This window comes from Triticum aestivum, chromosome 3B (assembly GCF_018294505.1).
Source record: "Triticum aestivum cultivar Chinese Spring chromosome 3B, IWGSC CS RefSeq v2.1, whole genome shotgun sequence".
Classification (NCBI taxonomy): Eukaryota; Viridiplantae; Streptophyta; class Magnoliopsida; order Poales; family Poaceae; genus Triticum; species Triticum aestivum.
Window position 1 is genome coordinate 641,210,012 of NC_057801.1, and position 18,089 is coordinate 641,228,100.

An 18,089-nucleotide genomic window follows, 5' to 3' on the forward strand; every position below is an offset into this window, starting at 1 on the left:
GATTATTCATTTAAAGTCAAAGAATAATTGTTGTTCTGTTTACATGAATAAAACCTTCGATGGTCATACACCCAATGAAAATAGTTTGTTGGATCTCGATCGTAGTGTTACACATATTCATAATATTGATGCCAAAATATGCAAAGTTAATAATGATAGTGCAACTTATTTGTGGCACTGCCGTTTGGGTCATATCGGTGTAAAGCACATGAAGAAACTCCATAAAGATGGATTTTCGGAATCACTTGGTTATGAATCATTTGATGCTTGCGAACCGTGCCTTTTTGGGCAAGATGACTAAAACTCCGTTCTCCGGAACAATGGAACGAGCTACTAACTTATTGGAAATAATACATACCGATGTATGCGATCCGATGAGTGTTAAGGCTCGTGGCAAGTATTGTTATTTACTAACCTTCACAGATGATTTGAGCAGATATGGGTATATCTACTTGATGAAACATAAGTCTGAAATAGTTGAAAAGTTCAAAGAATTTCAGAGTGAAGTGGAAAAATCATCGTAACAAGAAAATAAAGTTTCTACGATCTGATCGTGGAGGAGAATATTTGAGTTACGAGTTTGGTCTTCAATTAAAACAATGTGGAATAGTTTCACAAACTCATGCCACCTAGAACACCACAACTTAATGGTGTGTCTGAACGTCATAACCGTACTTTATTGGATATAGTGCAATCTATGATATCTCTTATCGGTTTACCACTATAATTTTGGGATTATGCATTAGAGACAGTTGCATTCACTTTAAATAGGGCACCATCGAAATCCGTTGAGACGACACCTTATGAACTGTGGTTTGGCAAGAAACCAAAGTTGTCGTTTCTTAAAGTTTGGGGCTGCGATGCTTATGTGGAAAAGTTTCAACCTGATAAGCTCGAACCCAAATCGGAGAAGTGCGTCTTCATAGAATACCCAACGGTAACTATTGGGTACACCTTCTATCACAGATCCGAAGGCAAGTTATTCGTTGCTAAGATGGATCCTTTCTAGAGAAGAAGTTTCTCTCGAAAGAAGTGAGTGGGAGGAAAGTAGAACTTGATGAGGTAATTGTACCTTCTCCCGAATTGGAAAGTAGTTAATCACAGAAATCGGTTCCAGTGATTCCTACACCAATTAGTGAGGAAGCTAATGATGATGATCATGAAACTTCAGATCAAGTTACTATCAAACTTCGTAGGTCTTCCAGAGCAAGATCCGCACCAGAGTGGTACGGTAATCCTGTTCTGGAATTCATGTTACTGGACCATGATGAACCTACGAACTATGAGGAAGCGATGATGAGCCCAGATTCCGCGAAATGGCTTGAGGCCATAAAATCTGAGATATGATCCATGTATGAGAACAAAGTATGGACTTTGATTGACTTGCTCGATGATCAGCAAGCCATGTTAAATAAATGGATCTTCAAGAGGAAGACGGACACTGATAGTAGTGTTACTATCCACTAAGCTCGACTTGTTGCAAAAGGTTTTCAACAAGTTCAAGGGGTTGAATAAGATGAGATTTTCTCACTCGTATCGATGCTTAAGTCTGTCCGAATCATGTTAGCAATTGCCACATTTTATGAAATCTGGCAAATGGATGTCAAAACTGCATTCCTTAATGGATTTTTTAAAGAAGAGTTGTATATGATGCAACCAGAAGGTTTTGCTAATCCTAAAGGTGCTAACAAAATATGCAAGCTCCAGCGATCCATCAATGGACTGGTGCAAGCATCTCGGAGTTGGAATATACGCTTTGATGAGTTGATCAAAGCATATGATTTTATACAGACTTTTGGAAAGGTCTGTATTTACAAGAAAGTGAGTGGGAGCACTACAACATTTCTGATAAGTATATGTGAATGACATATTGTTGATCGGAAATAATGTAGAATTATTCTGCAAAGCATAAAGGAGTGTTTGAAAGGAGTTTTTCAAAGAAAGACCTCAGTGAAGCTGCTTACATATTAAGCATCAAGATCTATTGAGATAGATCAAGACGCTTGATAAGATTTTCAATGAGTACATACCTTGACAAGATTTTGAAATAGTTCAAAATAGAACAGTCAAAGAAAGAGTTCTTGCCTGTGCTGCAAGGTGTGAAATTGAGTAAGACTCAAAACCCGACCACGGCAGAAGATAGAAAGAGAATGAAAAGTCATTCCCTATGCCTCAGTCATAGGTTCTATAAAGTATGCTATGCTGTGAACCAGACCTATTGTATACCTTGCTCTGTGTTTGGCAAAGGAATACAATTTTGATCTAATAGTAGATCACTGGACAGCGGTCAAGAATATTCTTAGTGAGGACTAAGGAGATGTTTCTCAATTATGAAGGTGATAAAAGAGCCCGTCGTAAAAAGTTACAATGATGCAAGCTTTTACACCGATCCAGATGACTCTAAAGTCTCAATCTGGATACATATTGAAAGTGGGAGCAATTAGCTAGAATAACTCCGTGCAGAGCATTGTAGACATAGAATATTTGCAAAGGACACACGACTCTGAATGGATAGACCCGTTGACTAAGCTTCTCTCACGAGCAAAACATGATCACACCTCAGTACTCTTTGGGTGTTAATCACATAGCGATGTGAACTAGATTATTGACTCTAGTAAACCCTTTGGGTGTTGATCACATGACGATGTGAACTATGGGTATTAATCACATACAGATGTGAATATTGGTGTTAAATCACATGATGATGTGAACTAGATTATTGACTCTAGTGCAAGTGGGAGACTGAAGGAAATATGCCCTAGAGGCAATAATAAAGTTATTATTTATTTCCTTATTTCATGATAAATGTTTATTATTCATGCTAGAATTGTATTAACCGGAAACATAATACATGTGTGATTACATAGACAAACACAATGTCACTAGTATGCCTCTACTTGACTAGCTTATTAATCAAAGATGGTTATGTTTCCTAACCATAGACATGTGTTGTCATTTGATTAATGGGATGACATCATTAGGAGAATGATGTGATTGACATGACCCATTCCGTTAGCCTAGCACTTGATCGTTTAGTATATTGTTATTGCTTTCTTCATGACTTATACATGTTCCTGTAACTATGAGATTATGCAACTCCCGTTTACCGGAGGAACACTTTGGGTGCTACCAAACGTCACAACATAACTGGGTGATTATAAAGGAGTACTACAGGTGTCTCCAAAGGTATATGTTGGGTTGGCGTATTTCGAGATTAGGTTTTGTCACTCCGATTGTCGGAGAGGTATCTCTGGGCCCTCTCGGTAATGCACATCACTGTAAGCCTTGCAAGCAATGTTAATGAGTTAGTTACGGAATGATGCATTACGTAATGAGTAAAGAGACTTGCCGGTAACGAGATTGAACTAGGTATTGGATACCGACAATCGAATCTCGGGCAAGTAACATACCGATGACAAAGGGAACAACATATGTTGTTATGCGGTTTAACCGATAAAGATCTTCATAGAATATGTAGGAGCCAATATGAGCATCTAGGTTCCGCTATTGGTTATTGACCGGAAATGAGTCTCGGTCATGTCTACATAGTTCTCGAACCCGTAGGGTCCGCACGCTTAACGTTCTGTGACAATTTGTATTATGAGGTATGTGATTTGATGACCTAAGTTTGTTCGGAGTCCCGGATGAGATCGGGGACATGACGAGGAGTCTCCAAATGGTCCAGCCGTAAAGATCGATATATTGGAAGGCTATATTCAGACATCGGAAAGGTTCTGAGTGGTTCGGGTATTTATCGGAGTACCGGAGAGTTACGGGAATTCGTCGGGGAGAAGTATTGGGCCTTATTGGGCCATACGGGAAAGAGAGAGGGGCTGCCTAGGGCAGGCCGCGCGCCCCCCAAGGCCTAGTCCGAATTGGACTAGGGGGAGGGGCCGCACCCCCTCCTTCCTTCCCTTCTCTCTTCCCCTTCCTTCTCTCCTACTCCTACTAGGAAAGGAGGAGTCCTACTCCCGGTGGGAGTAGGACTCCCCCCTTGGGCGCGCCTCCTCCTCCTTGGCCGGCCCTCCCCTTGCTCCTTTATATACGGGGGCAGGGGGGCACCCCATGACACACAAGTTGATTTACGGATCGTTCCTTAGCCGTGTGCGGTGCCCCCCTCCACCATATTCCACCTCGGTCATATCATCGCGGAGTTTAGGCGAAGCCCTGCGCCGGTAGAACATCATCATCGTCACCACGCCGTCGTGCTGACGGAACTCATCCCCAAAGCTTTGCTAGATCGGAGCCCGGGGATCGTCATCGAGCTAAACGTGTGCTGAACTCGGAGGTGCCGTACGTTCGGTGCTTGGATCGGTCGGATCATGAAGACGTACGACTACATCAACCGCGTTGTGCTAACGCTTCTGCTTACGGTCTACGTGGGTACGTGGACAACACTCTCCCCTCTCGTTGCTATGCCATCACCATGATCTTGCGTGTGTGTAGGAATTTTTTTTGAAATTACTACGTTCCCCAACAGTTTCATGAGCCAACTTTAGAGTGTTTAGTTCTTTAGTTAGAAGCTCAATTTTCTCCTTATCATTGTCATTCGTTTGATTAGCATGATTAATTAACGTTTCATCATAGTATTCATCACTAGAGTTGTCAACAAGTAAATCATCATCCACAAGCAAGTCATCTTCATCACTATTGAAATCAACATACTCAGGATGTGTTACCTTTGGACCTTTGGCCATGAATCATCTTCCAATTCCTTCATTTGGTGAATCAAATATGTCGTAGGAGTTGGTTGACACAAGTGCTAGACCGGCAACACCTTCATCTTGAGTATGTTCGGAGTCGGAGTCATAGCTTCTCTCGGAGTGATTGTCGGAGTCGGAGTCGGATACCCATTGACCAACATGAGCTTGATGTCTTCATTTTGTGTAGCTCCTTGATGACTTGTCCTTCCTTTCTGAATCCTTGCTTCTCCGTGAGGGTCTTCGTTCATAACGATCATCTCTACTACTCCTCTCTCTTGGTGGTGATTCTTCTCTTTTGCTTCTTCTTTTTGGAGAATCTTCTCTTCTTTTGTAGGGTGATGTACACTCATTGGAGTAGTGTCCATGCCTTCCACAATTGTAGCAATTGCGCTCTCGACTAGAAGATCTTTTGTCATGATAAGACCTTGACTTGGAGCTTCTTTCTTTGCTTCTACTCTTGTAGAATTTGTTGAAGTTCTTCACCATTAAGCTCAATTCTTCATTGATGGTTTGTTTCTCACTTGATAATGTGGGGGCTTCACTTGAGGCTTTGTAAGCACCACTTGACTTGTTGTGAAGTTCCTCCTTATCCTTGAGTGACATCTCATGAGCAACAATTCTTCCAATGACTTCCGTTGGCTTGAGATTTTTGTAGTTTGGCATCATTTGGATCAATGTGCACATGGTATCATACTTTCCATCCAATGCTCTTAGGATCTTCTTGATGATGAATCTGTCGGCCATCTCTTCACTCCCTAAGCCGGCAATCATTTGTGATAAGTGCAAGCCTAGAGTACATTTCAGCGACACCTTCACCATCCTTCATTTTGAACTTGTCAAGCTGACTTTGGAGCACATCCAACTTGGATTCCTTGATGGATTCGGTACCTTCGTGCATATCAATCAAAGTATCCCAAATTTCCTTTGCATTCTCAAGACGGCTAATTTTATTGAATTCTTCGGGGCACAATCCGTTGAAGATGATATCACAAGCTTGAGCGTTGTATTGCAGCATCTTCAATTCTTCCGCATTCGCTTCACGGTTCGGTTCTCTCCCATCAAAGAATTCACCTTGCAAGCCAATCCAAATAATTGCCCAAACGGTGGGGTTATGTCTGAGAATATGCATTTTCATCTTATGCTTCCAACTAGCAAAATTAGTACCATCAAAGTAAGGACCTCTACGGTGATAATTTCCCTCGCTAGACGTCATACTCTCCTAGGTTGTGAAACCAAGGCTATGACCACCAAAAGCTACGGAAATCAAAGAAAATGGAGACCAAAGCTCTGATGCCACTTGTAGGACCTTGAAGTAAGTCTAGAGGGGGGGTGATTAGACTACTTGACCAATTAAAAACTTAACCTTTTCCCAATTTTAGAGTTTGGCAGATTTTAGCTATCTTAGGACAAGTCAAGCAATCATCACACAATTCAAGCAAGCATGCAAAGAGTATATAGGCAGCGGAAATTAAAGCATGCAACTTGCAAGAAAGTAAAGGGAAGGGTTTGGAGGATTCAAACACAATTGGAGACACGGATGTTTTTGGCGTGGTTCCGATAGGTGGTGCTATCGTACATCCACGTTGATGGAGACTTCAACCCACGAAGGGTAACGGCTGCGCGAGTCCACGGAGGGCTCCACCCACGAAGGTTCCACGAAGAAGCAACCTTGTCTATCCCACCATGGCCGTCGCCCACGAAGGACTTGCCTCACTAGCGGTAGATCTTCACGAAGTAGGCGATCTCCTTTCCCTTACAAACTCCTTGGTTCAACTCCACAATCTTGTCGGAGGCTCCCAAGTGACACCTAGACAATCTAGGAGACACTACTCTCCAAGAAGTAACAAATGGTGCGTTGATGATGAACTCCTTGCTCTTGTGCTTCAAATGATAGTCTCCCCAACACTCAACTCTCTCTCATAGGATTTGGATCTGGTGGAAAGAGGATTTGAGTGGAAAGCAACTTGGAAAGGCTAGAGATAAAGATTCATATGGTAGGAATGGAATATCTTGGCCTCAACACATGAGTAGGTAGTTCTCTCTCAGAAATGGTAAGTTGGAAGTGTAGGTTTAGTCTGATGGCTCTCTCCACGAATGAAGAGGAGGTGGAGGGGTATATATAGCCTCCACACAAAATCTAACCGTTACACACAATTTACCAAACTCGGTGGGACCGATTCAACAGACTCGGTCGGACCAATTTAGTAAATGTAGTGACCGTTAGTGATTTTTGGTGGGACTGACATGCAACTCGGTGAGACTGATTCGGTTAGGGTTAGGGCATAACGTAATCTCGGTAAGACTGATTACACAAACTCGGTAAGACCGATTTTGGTAATAAGCTTTCCAGAGAGTTGGTCAGGTAAACTCGGTGGGACCGATTTGCTCTTTTCGGTGAGACTGAAATGTTACAAAAGGGAAACAGAGAGTTTACATTGCAATCTCGGTGGGACCGATCGCTCACTTCGGTTAGACCGAAACATTACGAAGGGAAATAGAGAGATTACAATCCCATCTCGGTGAGACCGAGATCCCTATCGGTAGGACCGATTTTCTTAGGGTTTGTGGCAGTGGCTATGACTTTTGGAATCGGTGGCGCCGGATTGGAAGAATCGGTGTGACCGATTTTGGCTTTGGGTTTAGGTCATTTGTGGATGTGGGAAAGTAGCTGAGGGTTTTGGAGCATATCACAAAGCACATGAAGCAAGAGGCTCATTAAGCAACACCTCATCCCTCCTTGATAGTATTGGCTTTTCCTATAGACTCAATGTGATCTTGGATCACTAAAATATAAAATGAAGAGTCTTGAGCCTTTGAGCTTGAGCCAATCCTTTGTCCTTAGTATTTTGACGGATCCACTTTCATCATCCATGCCATGCCATTCGTTGAGCTTTCCTGAAATAATAGTCTTGGAATAGCATTAGCTCAATGAGCTATATGTTGTTATGAATTACCAAAACCACCTAGGGATTTTCTTTGGGTGTATCCACCATGTATATGTCGTACGAGGAGGTGGCTGTCCAACGCTCTATAGGCAGTGGTTCCTGATCCTCTCCGGCATCGTCGTCCATACCGTCGATGTCTTCGGAGTCGTAGTCAAGCATGTCGGTTAAGTCGTCGACAGTGGCTATAAAGTGGGTGGTGGGTGGGGAACGAATTCTTCATCATCCACTTCCCATTTGATCCGGACATAGTTCGGCCAAGAGTTCCCTGACAAGGAGAGGGATCTTAATGAGCTTAACACGTCGCCAAAAGGAAAGTGCTGGAAAATGTCCGTGGAGCTAAACTCTAAGACCGGCGCCCAATTAGGTTCGATTGATGTGGATACACGTGGTCTGGAGCCCACGGCCGGAGACGAGTCCGAGGTTCCGGTAACACAAGCCCAGCCTGATGTTGGGTTTGTGTGCGGCTCGAGCGCCGCTGAGTCTGCGGCCTCCGCGGCGGGGTTGAGTTTCCCGTCTTCGGATGACGCAGTCTGCTCTAGCTCTAGGGCCAGGGCGGTCACATGCACTATCTACTGTGTGCGGCCAGATGACATATCTAGGTCATGTTCATCGTGGTGGCCGAGGACAACCGTCATGGGCTCGAATCCGTCGAAGATCAAGAGTCCGCGGATATCGGCCACAAAATTTAGGCTTCCACATCTGACCTGATGGCCAGGGGCGTAGCTATCGATCTGCTCTAGATGGCCAAGCGAGTTGGTCCGCAGTGCGAAGCCGCCGAATACGAAGATCTTCCCGGGGAGGAAGATCTCCCCCTGGACTGCATTATTGTAGATGATTGATGGAGCCATCATGCCTAACGTCACAACGGAACTCTCAATGAAAGCACCGATGTCGGTGTCAAAACCGGCGGATCTCGGGTAGGGGGTCCCGAACTGTGCGTCTAAGGCTAATGGTAACAGGAGGCGGGGGACACAATGTTTACCCAGGTTCGGGCCCTCTCTATGGAGGTAATATCCTACTTCCTGTTTGATTGATCTTGATGAATATGAGTATTACAAGAGTTGATCTACCACGAGATTGTGATGGCTAAACCCTAGAAGTCTAGCCTATGAAGTTATGATTGTTGTGGTTAAACCCTAAAAGTCTAAATCCTCCGGTTTATATAGACATCGGGGGGACTAGGGTTGTACAAAGTCGGTTATAGAGAAAGGGATCTACATATCCGAATCGCCAAGCTTGCCTTCCATGCAAAGGAGAGTCCCATCCGGACACGGGACAAAGTCTTCTATCTCGTATCTTCATAATCCAACTGTCCGGCCAAAGTATATAGTCCGGCTATCCGAGGACCCCTTAGTCCAGGACTCCCTCAGCGCGCCAGAAAAAAAGACCGCAGGTCAACCTCCTCATGCTCGTCCTTGCCTGCCCCGTCGCAGCTCGCCGGATGCAGCTCCGCCTTTGCATCTCGACGTGTGTCACACCCCCCGGTTGCAGCACCGCCGGATGAGGGTTCCAGCATCGCCACCAGCCGTTGTCCTAGCTTGCCATGCGCCCATTGCAGCACCGCCACTCAGCTCTGTCGTCACCGCTCGCCATTGTTATCTAGCAGTTTTCTGTTTGAAGCTTTTTTAGAAGCGGGTTGTAGCCTTTCTCGGTGCCGGTTGCAGCTCACGATGGCCGACCTCCAGCTACCCCGTATCCGTTTAAAACTTTTTCTGAAGCCGGCTATAGCTTTCTCGCCGCCGGTTGCAGCTTTTTGCACTGCGTGGTGGCCGACCTCCAGCTACCCCGTATCCACTTGGAGCTTTTTCTCAAAGCAGGATGTAGCTTTTTTGGTTGTCGGATGTTGCAGCTCTGACGCACGTCCGTCAAAGCCCATTCTTTCTCTAGTTCTAGCAAAAAATACCACTAGTCGTAGCATTTTGCGTTGACGGTTGTAGCTCCGATGTGCACCGGTTGTAACACCCGCTTTCTCTTGTCCTGCAAAAAGAATGACTCATGTAGCAATTTATGTCACTGGTTGTAGCTTCGTCGAGTGTCGTTAACAGCTTTGCAGTAGCCGGTTTAAGCATTCTCGTGTAGCACGTCGGCGCCTACAGGTTCGACGGGTTATGGCGCCCGCTTGCAGCACCGGCGATGGGTGGCAGGACCACAACATCACATGCACTCCCAAAAAAGCAGTTGCTCGTAGCAAGCCGGCATGCAAGGCGCCGCCGTGGCCGCTCCACATCTACTAGAATCACCGGCGCAGTTCTAAACAGATGTGCAACGTGGCGGCGGCCGTGGTGACCGCGCGGCAGGGGATGGAGCAGTAGCTCGCGACCGTGGCCGAGGCCTTCGAGGAGCTGGCGCGCGGGATGGAGGCCGACGGCGGCGAGCTCCGCCTGGCGCCCTTCGGCGACGCCTGCGCGAAATGGGGAGATAACGTATGCGGGTCCCACGGCTCCACGTGTTGCAACTTGAGTCGCCTGTATCGTGTGTGCATGTGGACGCGTCCGGCACAATGTTCGGCCGGCGGGCCGCGCACAAACGATTCCCTAAATTTATTCATTTGACTAGAAAATTCCAGCAACAAACAGATGGAAAAGAAGAGGACGGTGACGAAATACAGTGCTATGTACTTTTGTTACTGCCAAACACAAGATCATCGTTTCAATAATACTTTGAAAAACTGGTGTTTTCATAGATACGGTATTTTATTGTGATCGGCAAAAAAAAAATACTATTGCAACACTGAGGTTTATAGGGAAAAAAATGATACTATTGCAATACTGAGGTTTATGGAAGAAAAACATTGCTTCCAAACAGGTACTCCCTCTGATCCATAATAAGTCTCGTAATTTGGAACTAACTAAGGTAGGGAGTACTTGAAACCATAGTTTTTCAAGATACTTTGGTATTCTTGGAATACTTAAAAATACTTTGGAACCAAACACACCAAAATGTATTTGCATAGCAAGCCTTTAGCTCTAATCTAGGTAGAGTAACAATCAACTTGCAGTGTTAAGAGACGCGAATAAGGTGCATAGCATAGAAAAACTCTGACAACACATTCGGCGTTGCATATACTCCCTCCGTCCGGAAATACTTGTCATCAAAATGAATAAAAGTGGATATATCTAGATGTATTTTAATTCTAGATACATCCTTTTTGTCCATTTTGATGACAAGTATTTTCGGACGGAGGGAGTACTAGCTATAAACAACACTGAACAAAGACGACGGCAGCATCTGCAATATTGCAAACCTAAACATTGGATAATTACGGTAGCATCACATCCATAGCTTGACACCGGCTACAAGGCCCCCCAACATTTAACTTGACTGCAGGGGGAACTCTCTCCAGGATGTATCTTTTGATGGCACCAACTGCTTTATGTGCTTCCAAGATCATAGCTCGGCTTCTGATCCAGCATTTACCGGATCTTGAGGGACCACACCTAACAGAATCACTAATCGCCCCTGTACCCGCACCATATATACAGTCCAGCGTGAGGCTCTCAAGTGATGTTGCATTCTTGAGAATATCACATGTTAGCTCAACCATGCTCTTTGCAGAGCAGAAGCCAATGATCTGTACCTTCTTGAGCCTCTCATGCTTGTGTGGAAGAATCTGCCTCAAAGCTAAGGAGGGATCCCCAAAAACCGAATCATGCTGCATGTCACTCTGATCCACCTGCATAGCATCAAATATTATTGCCAGTCAAATTAAATGTCTCCGCAGCAGATACTAGACACCTTTGAAGCGTGAACAGTAAACTCACACTTAAGGTGAAACTCTCCAGGACAGGACAAGCATCCAGAAACGAAGCCAAGGATAAATAATCATAGGTCGGGGTAACAGCATCATCATCATCCTCACCAAGGTGAATATTCAAGTGCTTTATGGCAAGGAATTTGTCAGCTACCATTGGGGTATTAACCTTCTGCACAAAGATATCTCGAATTAATCACATTCCTTCTTACAAGTCATAAACACTGGAATATAATAATTTGAAGCTTCAGAGAATACCTCAGAAGACGAGTATATAGCAAGAGTCTGAAGATGTGGCGCAATAGAAGGTAGCTTAGTGATAGCATAACTTACAGCATTGGGCTTATATGAATACCCCACCTTCAAGTCTTTTACCTTTGATGATTCTCTAAGCACGAGTTGTACTGGTTCACCAAAGAAGTCTAAAGTGGTGAGGTTTGGAGCTGTGCTCTCTATCACTCGCAGCATATCGCACTCTGACACAGTCAAACAACTAAGCCGCTGCAGCCAGAATGGTATCGTCAAGCAGATTAGCTCCATGCAACACCAGACTTGCAACTCCTCCAAAGCAAAACAATTGGAAATAAGACGCCCTAACTCATCCCCCGTGATACAAACTCCATAGAGACGCAGCTTTGTCAGGCTTCTCAAGCAATCAAATCCAACCATGGGACGGAAGGCACAATTGGTGAGGTCAAGATACCAAATTGAGTTTCCACGCCCATCAAGTAAAATTGAGCATGGGAAGTTGTACTCTTCCCTACTGCGCCAAGGCAGAAAAAGGGTGATTTTTTCAATCCCTGGTGTGACAGCTTTCTGGAGCCAACTATTTAGATGACATGTGTTGACATTGTTATGATCATCGATTACAAACTTGAGTATCTTCACACCGGTGTCTGAGTGATTTTTCAGAATTTGATTAACTCTGCTAGTGAAATCCCTTGCTTCCGTCTGTTTCAAGCCTAGTGTTTCCTCAGTGAAGATAAGCTTGGGGTGGCATCTCCAAGAACGTAGAAATGTGCGAGAGACACAGGCAGAGTGGGCAGAATCACACAATGGCATTAGTGAATGTACAAGGCACCAGATATCCTGCACAGGCATGGAAAAAATATTTGATCACTGGGATTGTAAAGGCAAACATTTTTTTACAAAAAATTAAGGAACTACACAGAGAAAATGTATACCCCATGTGATCTGTTCACGCTTGTACAAAATGTGATGCACATGGAGTAAGATAACTGCATTGAAATGTAGTTGTGGTAGATAAGTTCAGCTTGTGCAGAGAGGTTCCTTCTCTATAAGAGTAATGTAGGTGGCTTTCCTAAAGAAGGCTTCATTGTAATTTATATAACCGACTGCTATCACTAAGAAATCGATAATTTTGGATTTTTTTCCCCATAACCTTTATTTTCAACCAATTCCATAACCTATTTTTTGAACAAAACCTAGAGTAGCCGACAATAGGTTTAGGTGCATTTGTTACAGACAAGGAATGGTGCTTTGTGCAAATAGCTTGCAACAAATAAACCCAGTTGCAAAAAAACAGAAATAACGTTGACATGCAAAGCAATCATAAATATATTTTTCTCAAACACGCAGGAGGGCTGCATATCACTTCATTAAGAAGAAAGAAATATGTACACGGCTAAAGACAGAAACTTCCTCAACCCAAACACACCTCAAGACACACCTCTAAGGAACAAGCTAAGAACTCACACCACAGGAAACAAAACGACCAAAAATCAGACAAAGGAAAAGCCTAATTGTCCAAGGTAAGCAGCCCACATAAAAGCTGCCGAAGCGCCAAAGCTCTGGCTGAACACCGGAGGGTGCATTCATTAGCAACTGTCAGCAACACCATGAAAACATTTTGCCTAGAGCCATTGAAAACGCAATTGTTCTGATGCTTCCATATTTCCCACGCCACCAAGATAATGAGGTAGTTAAGCCCTCTTATGAGTTCTTTGGGAACTTGATTGAGAACTTGGCACCACCAGCTTGAGAACCGGCCAGTGGTGGGTTGTGGAGCAACAGCAATTAGGCCTAGTCTTTGGAAAATACAAGACCAGACCTGCAGGGCAAAGACACACCGCACAAGGATGTGCTGAATTGACTCCTCAACTCGGTCACACAAGGGGAAAGCAGCCGGATGCAGCAACCTCCTTTTGGCCAGGCGGTCCGCCATCCAACATCGATTATTGATGCTGAGCCAAATGAATAGCTTACAGCGCAAATGAGCCCAGGTAATCTGATAGTACCAAAAAGAAAGCCTCATAGGCTGATTTGCAAGAGTACAAGCCAGACCACGTAAATCACCTCAGTAATAAGCAACTGAGAGGTTAATTTCACTATCACAGCAAGAAAGAAGATAATACTACTAGAAGATATGTTCACGATTTTATGCGGACAGCACACGTCAAGCAATTTTCCATTATCAATGTTTTATGCCATACCTCGGGTAGATCCGGCCCTGAAGATGTCGACGTATCACCACCCTGTGACTGATCATCTTGTTGGCAGAGTGAGTCCTTTTTATCTGGCACTGAAGTAATCAATTCATCTGCAGGACACAATACACGGCACTGAGTAATACAGATGTTAACAGAAGGTAACAACCAACTCGAGCATACAAACACACACGCACAGGCACAGCAATTCTGTTTCTCTCTTTTACCCAGTTTTTTGCAAGATAACTAACACACTCTCGCTTAAATTCAAGAAAAAACATAAATATTTTTGCAAAACATGATGGAGGAGCTCATCAGACAGTGGGATGAAGATCCTTCTCCAACCATTTATTTCTCCTACCTCCATGGCTTATCTTGGATCGTGTATCAACTAAACAAGGCATTGGCTCCCCTGCTATCTCTGCGTCCACTTGTCAAATCTTGAGTGGGTCGCCTTTGATTAGGCCGGGGATTGAGACCTCAAAGGCGAGGGTGAGGAGGGCAGCGAGGGGTGTGGAAGCGAGAGCACCGGCTCCACGCACGGGAGCGCGGGGAAGACGACAGGGCCAACGGGCAGGCGGACAACCCCTTGGAGGCGGCGCGGCTCGTGCGCGCGCCGACGGGGTAAGAGGAGGGAGGGAGAGGATGCGGGAGTGCGCGACGGCGACAGACGACCGGCGAGACCACGAGCACTACCGTGAGGCCCCGCAGGGAGCTCGTCGGGGTCGGCCTCGTCGGCGTGGAGATCCCGGAACTGTAGGAGGAGAGGGGCGCGAGCAGCCTGGCCCACGTTGAAGTCTAGTAAAACACCACATTTGTGTAATTTCTGCACAAAAATCACTCACCGGCAAATTTGGCTATGTTAAGTGCGTTTATGACAGATGGGATTCATTTTTTGCCTACGTGGCTAAATGAGCCGTCCGGCCCGATGTTAGATGGTGTTCGACGATGCTGTCTAGACCAAGTACATATCCCCTGCCGCTCGCGTCGCATCAACATTTTTTCCTTCCCGCTCCCTTCCCTTTCTCAATCCAGAGATGGCGACTTCGGCAAAACTAGGCGGCAGCGGCTAGCCAGGCGGTGACACAGGCAACGTGGATCCTGAGCCAGGCAGGCTTTGCAGGAGCTCAAACCTAGCAAGCCGACGAAGACAACGTTGTCGCAGTATTCGGTCGAATATGCGGCGGCGAGAACGTTTGCCGCAAGGGTGAAGGCCAATCTAACGGGAAACCGCCACCTCGCATCATCCTTCAGCGGCGTATAGTGAGATTTCTTCCCCTTCCTCCTCTCCCCTCTCTACTGCTTTGACTAGGGTTAGGGCTAGGGTTACTATTACTGTTGCAGTGGAGAAATTAGGTGTTGTTCAATGCTATGATGTGCTAATTCTTCAATTTGTATACTGTTTGTGTGTGATTTAGTTCAAATTAGGTGTTGTTGAACCCTAGGGTTAGTGTATTGTTTGTCAAATTAGGTGTTGTTGAATGCTAAGGTTAGTTGTACTGTTTGTCAAACTAGGTGTTGTTGAACCCTAGGGTTAGTATACTGTTTGTCAAATTAGGTGGCGTTGAATACTAGGGTTAGTTGTACTTAATCATTTATGTTGCATTGGTCTGTTTTTTTGCTGTTCACCCTTTTAATTAAGAAAAGCTTTGTATCGCACTGCTAGGCTCTCGCTTAAATTCAAGAAAAAACATAAAATATTTTTGCAAAACATGATGGAGGAGCTCATCCAACAGTGGGATGAAGATCCTTCTCCAACCATTTATCCAAGGTATATCAACTAAACAAGGCATTGGCTCTCCTGCTTTCTCTGAGTCCACTTGTCAAATCTTGAGTGGGTCGCCTTTGATTAGGCCGGGGATTGAGACCTCGACGGCGAGGGTGAGGAGGGCAGCGAGGGGTGTGGAAGCGAGAGCACCGGCTCCATGCACAGGAGCGCGGGGAAGATGACAGGGCCAACGGGCAGGCGGACGACCCCCTTGGAGGCGGCACGGCCCGTGCGCGCGTGATGGGGTAAGAGGAGGGAGGGAGGGGATGCGGGTGTGCGCGACGGCGACAGACGACCGGTGAGGCCACAAGCGCTACCGTGAGGCCCCAAGGGAGAAAATCGTCAGCGTCGAGATCCCGGAGCTGTATGAGGAGAGGGGCGCGAGCAGCCTGGCCCACATTGAAGTGGTTAGAAGAAAATACCACATCTTGTGTAATGTTTGCGCCAAAACCACGAATTTGCCCTGTTAAGTGTGTTTATAACAGATGGGGCCCATTTTCTGCCTATGTGGCTACACGAGCCGTCTTGCCTGCCGTTAGAAGGTGTTCGATGACGCCGCCCAGACCAAGTACATTTACCCTCCCGCTCCCGCCACATCAGCATTTTCCCCTTCCCGCTCCCTTCCCTCTCTTAGGCCAACTCCAACGAGTGACCACAAATGGTCTGGCGCATCCGTTTGGGGGCAAACAGACAAAACAAGCCGCCCAACGCGCGGGAGCTAATGGACCATCTTCCTTTTTCATCCGCTTTCGACCCATTCTCAGCCCAAAGTTGGGCCGCATTTGTGGCCGAACAGACACGTGCGGATGGCGTGTGGCACGTGCCCATGTCCTCCCCTAGCCCGCCCATCGGGGACACATGCACCCCTTTTTCTATTCCCCTTCCCCTCTCCAGCCACACCCCCACCCACCCCACCCCACCCTAGTCGCTGCCACCGCCGCCATTTTTCTTGGTCGTACGCTGTCTAGCACAGTCGCGAAGCCCTAGCCCCTCCCCGTTCGCAGCCCTCATTGACTCGACGCCCGGAGCTGTCCAACCCCGGTTGCCTGATTTTAGCGCATCCGATGGCCGGATTCGGAGCGAATCGGGTCGGATTTGAGCTCACCACGGCTACCAGAGGCCACACCCTGCCATGGACTGGCTGGGTACCGAGCCGCAAAGCCCCGACAAAGGCCCCCAGGCTGCATGCAGGTACCGACTCCACCTCTAGCCATTCAGATCGAACCCGTCGCCTGTTCACCGACAAATACACGAATGGTCGTCGTCTGGGCTTGGCGCTGGCCCAAAGGCTCGTTGGCGCACCGTTGCCGCTCATAAAGTGCGACAACTATCCGTGGAAGGTCTTGCGCCGCGTGTCTACAACGCTGGAACATCCCAGATGGTTGTTCGTCAAGTGCGCAAATGATGGGGTATGTGCTAGTTTAGCTTCGGTTGTGCTTTCAGGTTTGGCTCGTTTTGCTTACACTCATATATGTAGTGTGTAGGATGGATGCAACTTTTGGTATTGGGGAGAAGAATACATCGATCTATTAATAGAGCCCAATTTAATAGATGTTTGTGCACTTGTTGCTAGAATGGAGGCTAGAGATGAGACTATATGCAAAGAAGAAGCAATGTCTACTTCTTTAGACTCGAAGAAGAAAGAAGCATGCAAGATCGAGCCTCCGCAAATCAACAATGAATGCATCGAGAAGGCACTAATCCAGTTTACGGGAGTAGTTATGGAAGTTGGATATCTTCTAAAATGTCTTTTGTGGTTCTTGTTTTGTTTGGTCTCGCTATTCTAGTCAAGATTTGGTGATGTGCTCCAATGTATCAAAAATCAATGATGAAAATAAAGATATGTATTGCAAAAAAATGTATGCGGATGAGATGCGGCTGAAATGCGGCTGCGCGTTGGGCGCACGGCCGTCGCATCCAGAAATCCGGGCGGACATGGCCCACCCCAAAAGGATGGAACGGGTGTCCGTTTGGGGTCACGCGTTGGAATTGGCCTTAGTCCAGAGATGGCGACTTCGGCAAAACCAGGTGGTGGCGGCGCCAGCTCGGCGGTGACGTGGGCGACATGGATCCAAAGCCTGGAAAGCTTTGCGGGAGCTCGAACCTAGCAAACCGACAAAGATAGTGTTGCCGCAGTATTCAGTCAAATACGCAGCGGCGAGAGCGTTTGCCGCGGTGGTGAAGGCCATCTGACGGGAAGCCACCACCTCGCATCATCTTTCGGTGGTGTATAGTGAGATTTCTTCCCCCTTCCCCTCTCCCCTCTCTACTACTTTGACTAGGGTTAGGGCTAGGGTTACTGTTACTATTGTAGTAGAGAAATTAGGTGTTGTTCAATGCTATGATGTGCTAATTGTTCAATTTGATTAATATTTGTGTGTGATTTAGTTCAAATTAGGTGTTGTTGAACCCTATGATTAGTGTACTATTTGTCAAATTAGGTGTTGTTGAATGCTAAGGTTAGTTATACTGTTT

The 18,089-nt window shown here is 46.0% G+C and overlaps 1 protein-coding gene across 1 annotated transcript; it reads right to left on the reverse strand.

The window, feature by feature from the left end:
* Nucleotides 1–10,580: 10,580 nt before the first annotated feature.
* LOC123067644 (uncharacterized) lies at nt 10,581–17,803 on the reverse strand. The gene is made up of 6 exons (XM_044490360.1): nt 17,728–17,803; nt 14,543–14,686; nt 13,853–13,959; nt 11,658–12,488; nt 11,410–11,571; nt 10,581–11,321 (listed from the first exon to the last, which is right to left on the reverse strand). The coding sequence occupies exons 1-6, from the start codon at nt 17,801–17,803 to the stop codon at nt 10,908–10,910; spliced, it is 1,734 nt and encodes a 577-aa protein (XP_044346295.1). The 3' UTR covers nt 10,581–10,907.
* Between the last annotated feature and the right edge of the window lie 286 nt (nt 17,804–18,089).

Bases quoted from the DNA above. Each gene is read 5' to 3' on its own strand.
- LOC123067644 (XM_044490360.1), bottom strand. From the start codon at position 17,803: ATGGCCTTCACCACCGCGGCAAACGCTCTCGCCGCTGCGTATTTGACT. The intron at 14,687-17,727 runs GTTTGCTAGGTT...TTTGCCGGTGAG, and splicing joins CGGCAACACTATCTTTGTCG to TGATTTTTGTGCAGAAATTA. The intron at 11,322-11,409 runs GTGAGTTTACTG...GATGCTATGCAG, and splicing joins TGGAGAGTTTCACCTTAAGT to GTGGATCAGAGTGACATGCA.